The 16051-nt window shown below is 38.6% G+C and overlaps 2 protein-coding genes across 5 annotated transcripts; both read left to right on the top strand.

Annotated features, from left to right (window-relative positions):
* The first annotated feature begins 6839 nt into the window (after positions 1-6839).
* tmsb2 (thymosin beta 2) lies at positions 6840-9219 on the top strand. Its single transcript, XM_027135106.2, has 3 exons — positions 6840-6988; positions 7625-7729; positions 8197-9219. Exons 2-3 carry the CDS (start codon positions 7630-7632, stop codon positions 8232-8234), a joined length of 138 nt encoding a protein of 45 aa, XP_026990907.1. The 5' UTR covers positions 6840-6988; positions 7625-7629; the 3' UTR covers positions 8235-9219.
* Positions 9220-11544: 2325 nt separating this feature from the next.
* On the top strand, positions 11545-15955 carry wnt8a (wingless-type MMTV integration site family, member 8a). 4 transcript variants are annotated; one of them, XM_047802695.1, is made up of 6 exons: positions 11545-12160; positions 13897-14003; positions 14141-14313; positions 14487-14612; positions 14730-14872; positions 15063-15955. In XM_047802695.1, exons 1-6 carry the CDS (start codon positions 12101-12103, stop codon positions 15624-15626), a joined length of 1173 nt encoding a protein of 390 aa, XP_047658651.1. In that variant the 5' UTR covers positions 11545-12100; the 3' UTR covers positions 15627-15955. The 4 variants fall into 4 exon arrangements, with proteins under 4 accessions (XP_047658651.1, XP_026990904.2, XP_026990902.2 ...); XM_027135103.2 differs by having other exon boundaries at positions 11545-12310; XM_027135101.2 differs by having other exon boundaries at positions 11546-12160; positions 13870-14003.
* The last annotated feature ends 96 nt before the right edge of the window (positions 15956-16051 follow it).

The following is a 16051-nucleotide window of genomic DNA, read 5'->3' as shown; positions in this document are numbered from 1 at the left end:
TAAAGCCATGGACGACCACACCAGGTACAAAGTGGATGGTGAATGTAAATGGATGCTTATTTTAACTTCCATTGTGAATTCACAATTTTGATTGTATAAAAACTGCTGATTCATTATAACTATAATTTTATTAAACTTTCGAGAAGTAGTGTAATAAATCTTCTGCAACAGTGCATATCTAAATAAAGAATATGAACAAGAAAAATACACAAGAACATCAGTGAGTCACAACTTTATTATAATGCAAGCACAATCAAAATACACAGAATAGCCATTTTAATAAATTGGCAAATTATAAATTGTGCCTTTCTTATTGGCAGCAGACTTGGAGCTATCGCATCTTCCAATTTATATGCTTGGCTGAGTATTTTTTATTCAATTCCGAGTTATCTTGAGTGTACACTTTAACCTACTTACATCTTACTTCTTGACATCGTATTTACTTGTCTCGCAGCGCCCACTTCTAGCCTTCTAGCATAACTAGCCTGTTAGCTCGGCTACCGCTAGTACAAGCTCTCGCATCTTCCACATTTTCATTTCACAGACTGGAGTGAGAGGCAGGGAGTTGACCTGCTCAGTCCAGTGGCTCTCTCCCACTCTGTTCTCCTCCACATCCATTCTCATCTTTTAGAAGCAAATGATAGACAATAAATAAATAAATAAATAAATAGGTTAAGCCAGCTAGCACAACTAGCCTGTTAGCTCAGCTACCACTAGTACAATCTGTTGTACTTGCTCTGTAACATCATGTCGGTTACGTCTCTGCATTTGAGTGCAGGTGAGGATGCATTGGAGCTGCACTCGGTAGAACTGGAGCTGGAGGCTGTGGAGAAGCAGATCTGCGAACTACAGGTGCAGCAGGCCGAGCTGCGGGGAGCGGAAAGCCGCGCTGGAAGCTCCCCAGTCGGTCGCTCACCTGTCTCAGGTAAACCCCCGGGATGTAATTACCACTCCCTCCACCTCTACCCCGTGTGTTTCTCTGTCCAGGCCCAACACACCCATGAAGTGGCCTGCCCAGGAGCTGTTCACGCCGGCGCCGAGGACCGCCCCCCTAAACCACCACCGCCGGTCTTCGAGATCCCCACCCAGAACCGCTTCGCCCCCCTTCGCAAGACGGACTGCGACAATGTGATCATCGGAGACTCCATCGTTCGACACGTCTGTGCTACTTTGGCTAAAGGTAAGGCTCGCACTCACTGCTTGCCTGATGCTCGTGTTCTTGATGTCTCTGCACAGGTACATAGAGTCGTGAGCAAAAACACCAGAGCTGTGGTTCTTCATGTCGGCTCGAACGACACCAGCCTGAGGTAGTCGGAGATCCTGAAGAGGGACTTCAACACCCTAGTGGAGACGGTTCGCAGCACAGCACCCACGGCGAGGATCATCGTGTCTGGACCGCTTCCAACATACCAGCAAGGAATTGAAAGGTTCAGTAGACTTTTCGCTTTAAACGAATGGTTACAGTCATGGTGTCAGGCTCAGAAACTACTCTTTATTGATAATTGGAATGTTTTCTGGGAGCGTCCTAGGCTATTCCGTGCTGATGGCCTGCACCCCAGCAGAGTTGGAGCGGAGATCCTCTCGGACCACATCTCCAGGGCGCTGAACACCTTCTGACTGGTAAACTACTCTTTAAATTTAAATTGCACATTGACACAAAAAATGCACACATAGCTCACCCTACAGAAACTGTGTCTGTTCCCCGAGCAGTGAGCTCAAAAAGTAAATATGTGAGTTCTCGAAATAATCTTACTGTAATTAGAACAGAAAAATGCCAAAGAAACAAACAAAAACAGTTCTTAAGGTTTGGGCTTCTGAACATTAGATCGCTTGCATTTATTGTAAATGAACTGATCTCAGAAAATAGCCTTACTGCACTCTGACTTACCGAAACTTGGATTAAACCAAATGAATACATCAGTCTAAACGAGTCTACACCATCAGGATATATCTATAAGCAGGAGCCTCGTCAGACTGTCCGTGGAGGTGGTGTTGCCACTATCTTTAGTGATTTCCTTACTGTTACCCAGAGAACACAGCATAGATTTAGTTCTTTTGAAGTGCTTGTCCTTAATGTTACACTATCGCACATGCACTCCAAAAAAAAACCCTACACAGTTTTTCTTAGAGAATTCACAGATTTTCTCTCAGACCTACTGGTTAACTTCGACAAAGCATTAATTGGAGACTAACATTCATGTTGACGACACAAACGACGCTTTAGGACTCACATTTATGGACTTACTAAACTTACTTGGGCTTAAACAAAACATCACTAGAGCAACTCATCGACGTAAACACACACTAGATTTAATAATATCACATAGAATAGATGTCACTGATATAGATATCATTCCCCAAAGTGATGACATCACAGACCATCACCTCATAATGTACACACTACCCGTAGAACAGACTAACTATGTCTCCCCACGTTATCGACTCGGTAGAACTATTATTCCGACCACTAAAGACAGATTCACAAATAACCTGCCTGATCTGTCTGGACTTCTTACTGTACCCGTAAACACAAACGACCTAGATGTAATGACTAACAGCATAGACGCTATATTCACTAGCACATTAGACACTGTTGCCCCAGTTAGATTACAGAAGGTTAGAGATAAAACACTTGCACCGTGGTATAATAGTCATACGCACAACCTCAAGAGAGAAACCCATAACCTCGAACGGAAATGGAGAAAAACTAAATTAGAGGTTTTTAGAATTGCATATAAGGACGGTATGTCCAGCTACAGACAGGCTCTAAAAGCTGCTAGGGCTGAGCACCTGAGCAAACTCATAGAAAATAACCAGAACAATACCAGGTTTTTATTTAGCACAGTGGCTTGTTTAACAAAAAAACAGAAATCTGAACACACTATTCCATCACAGTTTAGTAGTGAGGATTTTATGAGATTCTTCACTGATAAAATTGAAAGTATCAGGAATAAAATAGGTGACGCTCAACATACGAGAGCAACTAGTGACACAATCTCACCTAAGGCTTTACAGAGCTTTATAAGTACAGGACAGGAAGAGTTATATAAACTTATTACTACAGCTAAATCAACAACATGTTCAAAAGACCCCATCCCAACGAAACTACTGAAAGAAGTGTTACATAAAGCTGGTGAGCCTCTTCTTAATATCATTAACTCCTCGTTATCTTTAGGTTACGTCCCGAAGTCTTTCAAGTTGGCAGTTATTAGGCCACTCATCAAAAAACCTAACTTAGATCCAAATGAACTATCAAATTACAGACCTATCTCACACCTTCCGTTTATGTCTAAAATACTTGAAAAGGTTGTGTCTGTTCAACTGAGCTCCTTCTTACAGGAGAACAATATTCAGTCAGGTTTCAGGCCCCACCACAGCACAGAAACAGCACTTGTTAAAGTTACAAATGACTTGTTCTTAGCTTCGGACCAAGACTGTATGTCCTTATTAGTTCTATTTGACCTTAGTGCTGCATTCGACACTATAGACCACAACATACTTCTAGATTGATTACAAAATTACACAGGTATTCATGGACAGGCTTTAAGTTGGTTTAGATCCTACCTGTCAGACCAATACCATTTTGTAGAATTAAATGGTGAATCCTCCAGTTTACTACCAGTTAATTATGGGGTCCCTCAAGTATCAGTTCTAGGACCTCTGCTTTTCTCGATATACATGCTTCCATTAGGGAACATTATTAGAAGACATGGGATTAGTTTCCATTGCTATGCTGACGACACACAGTTATATATCTCATCAAAACCAGATGAAATAGCCACAGTGTCCAAATTAACTCAATGCCTTAGAGAGATAAAAGACTGGATGAACTGCAATTTTCTGTTGTTAAACTCTGATAAGACAGAAATACTACTTATAGGTCCAAAAACCAGTGCACAGAAACTCTCACAACTTAACTTCCATTTAGAGGGATGTACTGTCACTAGTAGCTCGACAGTGAAAGACCTCTGTGTTATATTAGACAGCAACTTGTCTTTTAAAAAAAACTACAGCTAAATCAACAACATGTTCAAAAGACCCCATCCCAACGAAACTACTGAAAGAAGTGTTACATAAAGCTGGAGCCCATACTACCAAAACAGCCTTCTTCCACCTTAGAAATATTGCCAAGCTGAGAAACATCCTGTCTGCCTATGATGCTGAGAAGCTAGTTCATGCATTCATGACCTCTAGACTGGACTATTGTAATGCATTACTAGGTGGTTGTCCTGCATCTTTAATAAATAGTCTACAGTTAGTCCAAAATGTATCTGCCAGAGTTCTCACTAGGACAAGAAAGTATGACCATATAACCCCAATTTTATCATCTCTACACTGGCTACCTGTTAAGTTTAGAATTCATTACAAACTGCTGCTACTTACGTGCAAGGCTCTTAATAGTTTAGCTCCCATGTATCTAACTAGTCTTCTAACACGTTACAATCCTTCACGCTCTCTGAGATCACAAAACTCAGGACTTCTGGTAGTTCCCAGAATATCAAAGTCTACTAAAGGTGGTAGAGCGTTTTTTTCTTATTTAGCTCCCAAACTTTGGAATAGTCTTCCTGATAGTGTTCGGGGCTCAGACACACTTTCCCAGTTTAAATGTAGATTAAAAACTCATCTCCTTAGTCAGGCTTACACATAATACATCCTATAATATCATGCACCAGTACATCAGACCTGCACATTTTTATGAATAGCAGATATGTTAATCCCTCTCCTCTTTGTACCCATCCCGAGGCATCCAGACATTGTACCAGCTCCCAACGTCCTCTGTGGGACGTAGCCTTTGGACGTCCACTGAGCCAAGGCCGACTCTAAGAATCCTGAGACATCTCCAGTTAGACTCTGTGATAGATGAGGAGATCTGAAGTCCATGGTCCTTACACCAATACAACATTTATCTGACTGTATATTACAATCACATGCCCAGTGTCACCCATATGAGGATGGGTCCCCCTTGAGTCCGGTTCCTCTCAAGGTTTCTTCCTTTACCAATTTAAGGGAGTTTTTCATTTGCCACTGCTGCCTGAGTCACATCAGACTTGCTCATAGGGTCATAAATACATACAGATTGTGAACTATATAAATCTAATTATAATCTTGAATTTTTTTTATTCTGTTTATTCCTTTTCTTTTATTATTCATTATTTCTTTTATCATTCCTTATGTTTACTTTCTGCTCTATGTTTATGTTCTGTAAAGCTGCTTTGAGACAATGTCTATTGTAAAAAGCGCTATACAAATAAACTTGAATTGAATTGAATATTTGCCAAATGATGCCATCACACTAATTACATGAGCATACCTTATCCCCCTTTGCTTGTTGAACCAAGAATTAAGGGTTCTATCTGCTGATTCATTAGAATTTTTTTGTAGCTAGTCCTATTAAGAGAAGAAATATACAGTCTTTGCTCAGTAAGAAGCATGCAAGAATTTCTGTGTCAGAAAAAGGGTGCCTCCATGGAGTGAAAAATCAGACACAAATGCAGAGAAGGCAGGTAGCAAGTGTTTCATTGAAAGAAACTTGACTGGACAAACACAGGGAAACATGAGGGAAGAAGGAAAAAAAATTGTAGAACTACAAAATAAACAAGCACATAAAACAAAAACAAATCCAAGAAACCTTTAGGCATGCAATGACACGGACACAGCAAAAAAAAAAAGATGCAGGACCAAGAGGGAAGGTAATTGGGAGACATGAGGAACAGGTGTGCAGAGGTGGGAACAGGTAAAGTATAGGGTGGGGCAAACACATGGGTGATAGCAAAACAGGGACAAAGACACGACACAAGACGCAACAAGGGATGACAAGGATTCCGCGCCGCCATAGGCACAGCTAAATACACATGACAATTAGACACAAGGAATAGGTGTGCAGAGGCGGGGAGGGTGTGACAAGGGTGGGGCAGACACGTGAACACAGAACATTAACAAATGCACATGGCCAAAGTCCGGGCTGGATCCTGACACAGGGAAGAGCAAAGGAGAAAGACGAGGTCCCATGAGGGAGCAAGGAACATGGTAAGGCACATGGACATCGCTACGTTCACAGTGGCACGGCCAGACGGGGCGAGCAACATACACGGCGGCATGGTCAGGCGGGCCGAACAACGTTCACGGTGGCATGGAAAGATGGACTGAGCGACATCCATGGCGGCGTGCACAGACAGGCCAAACGATGTCTACGTAAAGTATAATAAAATCCACAGGTGAAGTATAGGGTTTGACAAACACGTGATAATAAAACAAAATCAAAGAAACATGGCACAAGACAAAAAAATGCCTGCCAGAAAGTCCCTCTGGTATTCAGGCATGGAATAATCCGAGCCATCCATGACATTCTGGGTTTGTTTACAATTTATATAGTCGTAGTTCCGTTCACCCAGCATGCCGACCCCCAAAATGCATGCACATATACAGTACAGCACACAAATATAAGTAAATATAAGACACCACAGTGCACAAAATTACATAATACTTTTCCTGCTGGTAAGTAAGTAAAGTTTATATATATATAGCACCTTTCACAGATAAAAATCACAAAGTGCTTTACAAAATATAACAATAAAACTTAAATGTACAATAAAACATTCTTGCAAAGTAAAAAAGAGAGACTTTTAGAGACAGTAAGACTTCAACTTTAAAATATTAAAATAAATAAAGCCTAAATGTCTATCAAACTGTCGTATTTTGTAATAGGCTTTGCAATAAATATGTCCTACTGAAATTACCTCTAAAATCATAACTTTATTTCCTATGGTACTTTAATATTAAGTAGAAGAGGAAGGAAAAGCAGAAAGGGTTGGGCTGGTCATAGTCATTCTACTTCTTTCCCTCTTTCTCTCTCCCTCTCTCTCTCTGATAAATCCACACCCTGTTTGAGATGCAGACACCAGCAAAGACTTCCTTCACACACACCCACACACACACAAGCTCTCTCTCTCTCCTTCCCTGCTTGGAAACAGCCCTTTTGTATCATACGGTAAGGCCCCATGTATTTATATAATGCTTATAAATCTAAATGAAAATGTGCAAGAAAGAAAAAAGCATACAATCAGGGACCCAAGATTGCTTTTCCAGGAAAATGCAAATTATTTTACATTTGACTGAAAGGCAGACATGAGAGGCAGAGAAAGAGGAATGAATGCAGATGCAGGAGTAGGAGAGACAGGCAATGAGCAGGTTTTATGCTTTCTGCACTGAGGACAGACTCTGCTATGTATCACACTAGAACTAATGACTACTTCGGCAGGGAAGAGTGAGGGGTGTTACATAAGAATTTTTGGTGGCATGAATAAAGCAGAACATATGGAGAACAATGGGTTATATGTAAATAAAAAAAAAATAAAAAAAAGAAAGAAAGAAAGAGAGAGAGAGGCAGAGAGTTAGATACGTGAGAAGGCATGCATGTGTATAGCATACAATAGCCAAAATCCAGCACAGCTTACTTAGCTTTGTTTATTGTGAAACCTATCACAGACCAGAACCACAAACTATATTATTTAATTATTTACTTGAATAATTCCAACCAACATTAAGAAAATACTACTTAGAAATATTAACAATTCAAAAGCTTTTTGATTTCCAGTAAAATTTACTATTGACAATCTATTGACAGCTAGCATGTCCGACAAGCCAGATCTCACAGAGATTGCAAGGTTTGACAAAACCAAGCTGAAGAAGACAGAGACAAAAGAGAAGAACCCTCTGCCCACTAAAGAGAGTAAGTAAATTCCAAAGAACACCATACAGCATGTCCTTTCTTTTTGGGGTGTGGTAGGGAGCTCTGCTGTAGCATTCTCCCTTCAGCTGCAATGTTTTGTCCATCCTGTCTCTTCCCACACGTTAGCTTCCTCAGTTGTAATATACCTCTAATATTGCCCCTTTCATCATGTTTTTTTTTTTTCCATACAAGCACCTCTCCTTCTCTAATGTAAGTCTACTCTGTATGCACATCCTAGCCCACTCAACCACATACTCTCATGTCAGCAGATAGATGTCAGTAGAGAGGTAACAGCTCAACTTCTGCCAAAAAAATTTCCCCAGCAATGCAGCACAGACTCTGGCACATTTCCTAAATATATTTATATAATATATAATTATTTGTTATAATGTTCCATTACCAAAATGGAAAATGGGGACTGTGCCACTGTACTTACTAATTCAGACAAAACTCACTTTGTTTCTCAGCTATTGAACAGGAGAGAAAAGGAGATACAAGCCCCTAACCTGATGGAGAAGAGGAAGGCCAAGCACAACAGATGCACCTTTGATGGCACATTAAATATTAACTATTTATGTTTTCTTTTTAAATTTTAAGGGTATTACTGCCCCTTGTGATGCATGGTTACTATGGTAAAGTCACCTTCAAAAAACAAGTGTGACAGGATAGTGCTTGAACATGGATCTTTAAACAAATTTAATTAATAGCAACTTTCTTAAAAAAAATGTTCACAAAATAAAGGCAAAATATGAACTCACACAGCGCAATATGTGGTGACAAATTCTTAAAACCCACAGTAGTAAAATGTGTCAGTAATGTTCTTAAATTTTTTTATGAACTAATAGACTTGGAAATGTGATATGACAACACTTTATGACTTTTTTTGCTATTTTGGTTGAGTTTGTTAGTCATCTAGTCTTAGAGCCTGCCTAGATAGGAAATAAGTAAAAACAAACCGTTATACTGAGTGTAACAGCTATTATAGTAGTAAGCTGCAGCTGTGTTATAAATTGCCAAAGCATCACACAAACAATCTACAATGAACTGTACAATACATGTTTCCAGTAGATATTACAATGGGCCGTTTTGCCTGTGAATATTGCATTTGTTGATAAAAAGCACAAGTTAACATAAAGACCATAGAGCTGTCAATGGGACAAAATTTGAAGACAAAATCGGAAATTCTGAGCCACTGCATAAGCACTGGACATAGCCACTTAAATGACAAAATAAAAATAAAGAATATGGTCTGTCAATGAAAACAGAAAAAGTTAATGGCAAACATTGTGAGAATGTTATGAAGGAAACCCCTAAAACAACAATCAACAGTAAAATCACCAACAACCTCCACAGAGCAGGGGTGAAAGTATCACAATCTACTTTTAACATAGACTAATATAGTTTTTATATTATAGACCAGGGGTATTCAATTAAAATTCCAAGAGGTCCAGTTACTAAAATTTCCTCCCAGCAAAGGTCCGAATCTTATATTGTCACTTAAAATAGTGTACCCTCATGTTAATAAAATCAATAACGTACATACATTTCTATATAATTTATTGTTAAATTTCAAGTGTTTTCAAAGTCTGAACTTGTATGGCACTTGAATGGAAAACAATACTGTAGTCTTTACTACATGTCAAGTAACAGACAACAGACACTGAATTTCTTTTGAATAAAATAAATAAAAAGTGAAAACACAGCTTTGAGCAGCCTGAACTTAGGGCCTATATTTCAAGTAATGTAAAACATTCAGAATCTTTTGAATAAAATAAAAGTGATTTTAATCTTTAAAAAAAAAATTAACAAAAGACTTTTGAGCTGCCCCTTTTTTAAACATTAACTACATTAATAACACAGGAACGTTAGGCAAAAGAACATTTCAAGTAAAATAGAACAGGGCAGAATTTACTGAATAAAAGAAAAGTGCAGAGCTTTGAGCAGCTCCCTTTTTCCTCTCTCCTTACTCCCTTTCCATCTTCCGTTCCTAGTAAGAGAACTGGGCATGTAACTGTCCTGCCAGCAGTTTGAATCGTAATTGTCCTGCCAGCATAATTAGGTGCATTACTGCCACCTTCTGCTCTGGAGTATGGAACAGAAACAATCTGTTTTTGGCTTGGCTTTTGATGACACTCCTGGCGTAATAACTACATTAACTGTGCATGAACGAAAGATTTATCTTTTTGTTAATATCAAAGAGCTTATATAATCTTATAATATTAGATTATAATAAGGAGATGCTTAATATGATAATATTAGAATTTTAACGGGTCCGGGCAGACCCGTCACTCGGTCCGGATCCGGACCACTGTCCGCCATTTGGTGATGCCCGCTATAGACTAATATACATTTAAGAGCTAATATAGGCAATAACTAAATTGTGGATTTGCTCATGATACAAAGCATACAATCTCATTGGTCAAGCATGACAGACAAAGTGTCATATTTTGGGCTTGCATGACTGATTCTGGAATGGGCTTGCTAATCTTTATTAATGATGTAACATATAAACGTAGAAGCAGCATGTGTTCCTTTGGTTTATCAATCTACAGAGAAATGCATCCAATCTATCTGAGAGGAACTTCATCATTTAGCATTGAAAATCACTGCCAACACAACAAAGAGGACTAAAGTGGAAAGTTTTTTTATTGGTGAGGTTTCCACTTTGTTGCCAATGAGTTTTCTTTGTCAGCAATAAATGTGGAAGATTTTAGAGTGTACAAGTCTTTAGAAGGTTTTAGATTGTAACAGACCTCTAATTAAACTGCCCTTTAATTTGATTTTATATGAGGACACAGTGGCAAAATGGGGGGGGGGGGGGGATTCCATTCCATCAGAGGGCACCCAGCAGTTTAGTATAGTCAATGCGCAAACCGGTAGGTTTCTTATAGGTGAGAAAAAACTAGAGTAGCCAGGGAAAACATGTAAAACTCCATATAGTGAACCAGCATTAATGTATCCAATGACAGAGATTTAAGCACTTCTGTACGTCGCTCTGGATAAGGGCGTCTGCCAAATGCTATAAATGTAAATATAGACAACCCAGGATCGAACCAGGAACCTTGAACAGGGTACTGTAACCGTAATTCCAAATCAAGCTTTGAGAAGTATTAAATGCTTAGAAATCAATTGCTGCTATATTGAAGTGTAATCTTTTATCTTCAGTCCCATTATTCTTGAAAGTTACATTCCTAAGGACTCACTCCCAACTATAATTGCAACTCCTAACATAATACCAAAGCAATAAAGGAAAAACTCTCTTTCAGATGTAGTATTTCCAATACTCTCTGAGTTTGCAGTTTGTATGGAAATGTAATTCTTTTACCACAGCATGTTGCCATTGAGTCCAATTTTAAATGTATTAATGAATGTCACGTTAAGATATTTAACTTTTTAACATTATACAATGTTTACAAGATGCAAAGTTGTTTTCCTTTTTTACAGGTAGCTTTTTTTTGTTGCATTAACTTCAGGAAGAAAATAAAATTGGCTGATGAGGGATTAACTGTTCATAATTCATAAGAAATAACAGGAATTAATTTCCTTATTGGAAAACTATACTTAAAACTCCTAAATGTTAAACATATCTCACAGAATTTTAACAATTACAGGCTTTTCTTTGTGTGCATTAATCTGTGCATTAAACTAATTTGAGCATTAACCTGTGCTTTTAGATAATCTTGCAAAAATGCCTGCCAAATTATTAAGTATAAATGCATAATAATAAGCTCATATATATATATATAAAATCAAAGCCACTATTGTGTACTGAAACGCTCACTGAAATTTTAAGATTTTAAGAACAAAATTGTAATCCTCTAATACATACCAGAAGTTTAACAATATGTTATTTCTTTATATATCAGAAGGTGGGGAGATGGAGGATAATTTAGTCTTCAGTCATACGTGGAACAATGCAAGTTATGGTTTATACCATGAACATTGCAGGCAAGAAATAAATAAAAACACTTCTAATGTGCTTCATGTTATTACAAAGACAGTCAAGTAAAGTGCATTTGTCTAAGGCAACAAGTTTACTAGTTTAGCCTCGCTCACAAACCCCCTTATAGATTAACACAATCATAAGTCTGCTTATTTATTTCAGTCCACACCTTAAGGTTTGCTAATTACTTGTAAGGAATCGCACCTTGGGTGCCTTTGATGCCTGCACTGTGTGTGATGGTTTAATGAACGCGCAGCGAGCATGGCGTCAGTCCTTCAAACACACACTCGGTCGTCTGGGCTCAAGACCCGCGCCAAATTCTCTGCGTTTATCGTGTTTTATTACCCGACTTATCAGACTAAAAGTTCCCATAAATATTGGCCTGAGAGCGCGCTTAATGGAAAAGATTAAAGTTGCACCATGCCATAATGCTAAAAGTACTAATATGGCAATACCCACGGACGCTTCGCTGTGGTACTCACATGAAGGTAGTTTCAAATATAGATAATTTTATACAAGTTGCATTTTGGTTGAGCTACAAAGAAGTACCACATTGCAAAATACCGTCACTTTCACTTAATTAACCGCACCTGAGGTTCTCGCTGTGCATAGACAAAATGGAAACCTTTTGCCTCAAGGTAAGGTCAGACATCCGTTACTTTTGTTGAGCAGACACGACTAGTTCCCATTGCTATCGCTGTAGTTGTCAATCGATAAATCTAAAACGCCTCGGGCGTTAGACTGTTATATCGTAGTTTGTTGCCCCATAAATCCATTCAAAAACGATGGCTTGTCGGCAAAAGTGTTTGCTTGTTACAGCGCAATGGCATCAAAGATCACGGCTTAACAGGTCCTTATGTTTTTTTGACAAGTAGGTGTGGGAGTTTGGGTTTCAGCCGCTATGAGAGCTTGATGTCGCCGATAACCAATTAGTGCGGATTATCCTCACTTGCGCGTCCCACTATTGTTTGAAACGGGCTGAGCCAAGTGGCTCGGGAGCTTATCTATTGTCTGACCATTAAATCAATGCTGTTCTTAAAGTGATTTTGATTGGCTCATGATTTGTGGTTTCTGCAATTAATCTTTTCATGAGAGCCGATATGAAGTCACATTTCCATATAGAAATAATTACAAAAGTCATCGAAAGTAGTTAGAAGCTAAATAATTTTGTCGCTGTTATCCATTGGCCATTAATCTATGCACACATTCCTCTATCACCTATTTAGGTAGCAATATTTTCGTCGTTGGTTCTCCTCTTAGAGTTTGTAAATTTCAAAACAAGTCGTACTTGGTGGAAAATCTGCTCTATGCAAATAAGGAGACACGTCCAACATACAAAACTAAATTCCGGGCTTACAAACGTCAATACAAATATAAATTTAATGTAAATCTAAACATCAGTGTTTCAGAATCGCACCAGACTGGTCCCCAAGTTATTCTACTGACATCCACGTGACAAAGTGTTGATGTTATTTATGTGGTCCTTAGCGTGCCGTTTTGAATTTTTTTTGGCGTTTCGTAAATGACATAGACGAGCCATTTAAATGCTATTCACAGGCGTGAGCTAACAGAAATTCATTGTAATCTTTAGAATTTAATTCCCAAGTCAATCCTAAAATACCTGTGAAAATTACAGAAATGTTTGAATGATGAGAAATATTTAAAGGCAAAGGAATTCGCCCATGATTTGAATGGAAAATGCTAAATAGGAAAATCCGAAGCCTGTGTATTGTCTAAGTGGACTACGCATCTCCAATAGACAACAGGCATTATGCCAGTTCATGTGTAGATAATTTTACACCTTAACACATCTTAATTGGATATTATCAAGTTTGAATGAATGAATGAATGAATAAATAAATAAATAAATAAATAAATAAATAAATAAATAAATAAATAAATATCATTACCATCGTTGTCGTTAGTATCAGGAGTAGTAATAGTTACACTGCATAGCATAAATATTCCCCCGTGGTAAAAGTAGAATATAATCAGGGGCTATTAAGCGTCACTTTGAAGTGCGGCTGCTCTACTGTTTGCTATGTCTGAACAAATCGCCATCGAATCACTAGATTTCACAGTATAACGTCAAAGTTGGGAAAAAGCCTGTCATTCGAATTCGTCGAAAGGTATAAATACCGTGGCCATTCGAGCCCGTCGTCAATTGTTTCTATCTCTTTCTGGATTACTCCATCAGTATTTGAGCCCTTGGTCACTGAAACAGGGCATCCCAAGAGAATCGGAGGACGCATTGGTAACAATGGACTTTTGCCAGCTCCTCGCATCTTTGGTCCTGTCTGTATGCTGCCAATTATTCTCCACAACAGCATGGTACAGTCATATTAATTCTGCCTATTCATGTTATTTTAATATTATATTTACAAATATGTACAAAAATAAAAAAATGTATTTATACTTTACCAGGAAAATACGAGTTTAATGATCGTTGTTCTATTTTGCGTATTTAGGTCAGTGAATAACTTCCTGATGACAGGACCCAAGGCATATCTTGTGTATGCAAGTAGTGTGCAAGCAGGGGCACAGCGCGGCATTGAGGAGTGTAAATACCAGTTTGCATGGGACAGGTGGAACTGTCCTGAGAGCGAATTACAACTGTCAACACATAAAGGATTGCGAAGAGGTATGGACAATAATAACCGGCATTTTTTATATATATATATATATATATATGTGTGTGTGTATGTATGTATGTATGTATGTATGTGTGTGTGTGTGTGTGTGTGCCGTATTTTAATAAACTTCTTTCTTTCTTTCTTTCTTTCTTTCTTTCTTTCTCTTTCTTTCTTCATTTAGCTACCAAAGAAACAGCTTTTCTACATGCCATAAGTGCTGCTGGAGTTATGTATACATTGACCAAGAACTGCAGCATGGGAGACTTTGATAACTGCGGTTGTGATGACTCAAAAACTGGAAAAATGGGTAAGCTTGATACGGCCCAAATATTACTGCAGGAAACATACAAAATAATAAAGCAACACCTGCCTTGTAGTCGAAACGATTCTTATAAGGCTTCTCGTGTGCTTTGTGTGTTTACAGGAGGTCGAGGTTGGATTTGGGGTGGATGCAGTGATAACGCTCACTTTGGTGAGAACATTTCTAAGCAGTTTGTAGATGCGCTGGAAAATGGACACGATTCACGTGCTGCCGTAAACCGCCACAACAACGAGGCTGGCAGACTTGTAAGTCTAAATATATTTGTCTTTTGTGAATAAAGATAACCATTTATTTTTATGCATTACTAGAAGGTATGATACATTTATTAGTCAATTCTAATGCGTACGATGACACCGAGCCTGATTATATTATATTATATTATATTATATTATATTATATTATATTATATTATATTATATTATATTGCCCATTCAGGCTATCAAATCGACGATGAAGAGATCATGCAAGTGTCACGGCGTGTCCGGAAGTTGCAGCGTTCAGACGTGCTGGATGCAACTGTCTGACTTCAGGGACGTTGGTAACTACCTGAAAATCAAATACGACCAAGCACAGAAGCTTGAGTTGGACCAGCGAGGCATGCGCACTGGGAACAGCGCCGAGAACCGTGGTGCGATCTCAGACACGTTCAACAGCATTGCGCGCAGCGAGCTCATACACCTGGAGGACTCCCCAAATTACTGTATGAAAAACCTGAGCCTCGGACTGCACGGAACTGAAGGCAGGGAGTGTTTGCAGAGTGGCAATAATTTGTCGCAGTTTGAAAAGCGAAGCTGCAGAAGGCTATGCCACGAATGTGGCCTCAAAGTAGAGGAAAAAATGATAGAAATAGTGAGTAGCTGTAACTGCAAATTCCACTGGTGCTGTACGGTGAAGTGTGAAAAATGCACACAATTTGTAAAAAAATACATTTGTGCAAAAAGGAATAAGAGCAGTCGGTTACGTAACGGTTCACGAAGGAGGCAGCGTGTAGGTAGTTAACCTCCCCTGGTCCATCTGTAATATCCAAAGTGTATATTTGTACATATTGACATTATTTTAAAGCTGACATCAAGAAAATGATATTCCCAACTCGTAAAAAAACTCACTTTCCTTGGCTAATTAATTTTCAGTACTTATGTTCTATATGTGCACTTTTATTCTTAATATCAGATCACAGATTGTTTGCTAAACCTTAAAAACGTGTTCCTTATTTCGAACACAAAGTTGACTGAGTGATTACTACACCTGGGGTCAAATGTTTTTGTTTACTTTTATCTTTAAGTTTGTACCATATTTGAACTCAGAAAGCATTAAATATTTCGGACATATGTTTGTGTGTTTTTTCCCCCTCTGACCTACAAAAAAGTTTACTGTAGGAAAAGTGTATTGGCGCGCGGTGTAAACCTTCTTCAGGGTCCCTGGAT

The sequence above is a fragment of the Tachysurus fulvidraco genome, chromosome 17, assembly GCF_022655615.1.
Source record: "Tachysurus fulvidraco isolate hzauxx_2018 chromosome 17, HZAU_PFXX_2.0, whole genome shotgun sequence".
Lineage (NCBI taxonomy): Eukaryota > Metazoa > Chordata > Actinopteri > Siluriformes > Bagridae > Tachysurus > Tachysurus fulvidraco.
This window is presented reverse-complemented; position numbering and strand designations above follow the sequence as displayed.

Bases quoted from the DNA above. Each gene is read 5' to 3' on its own strand.
- tmsb2 (XM_027135106.2), top strand. From the start codon at position 7,630: ATGTCCGACAAGCCAGATCTCACAGAGATTGCAAGGTTTGACAAAACC. The intron at 7,730-8,196 runs GTAAGTAAATTC...TTTGTTTCTCAG, and splicing joins CCCTCTGCCCACTAAAGAGA to CTATTGAACAGGAGAGAAAA.
- wnt8a (XM_027135101.2), top strand. From the start codon at position 12,101: ATGCTAAAAGTACTAATATGGCAATACCCACGGACGCTTCGCTGTGGT. The intron at 14,004-14,140 runs GTACAGTCATAT...TTGCGTATTTAG, and splicing joins TTATTCTCCACAACAGCATG to GTCAGTGAATAACTTCCTGA. The intron at 14,314-14,486 runs GTATGGACAATA...TTCTTCATTTAG, and splicing joins ACATAAAGGATTGCGAAGAG to CTACCAAAGAAACAGCTTTT.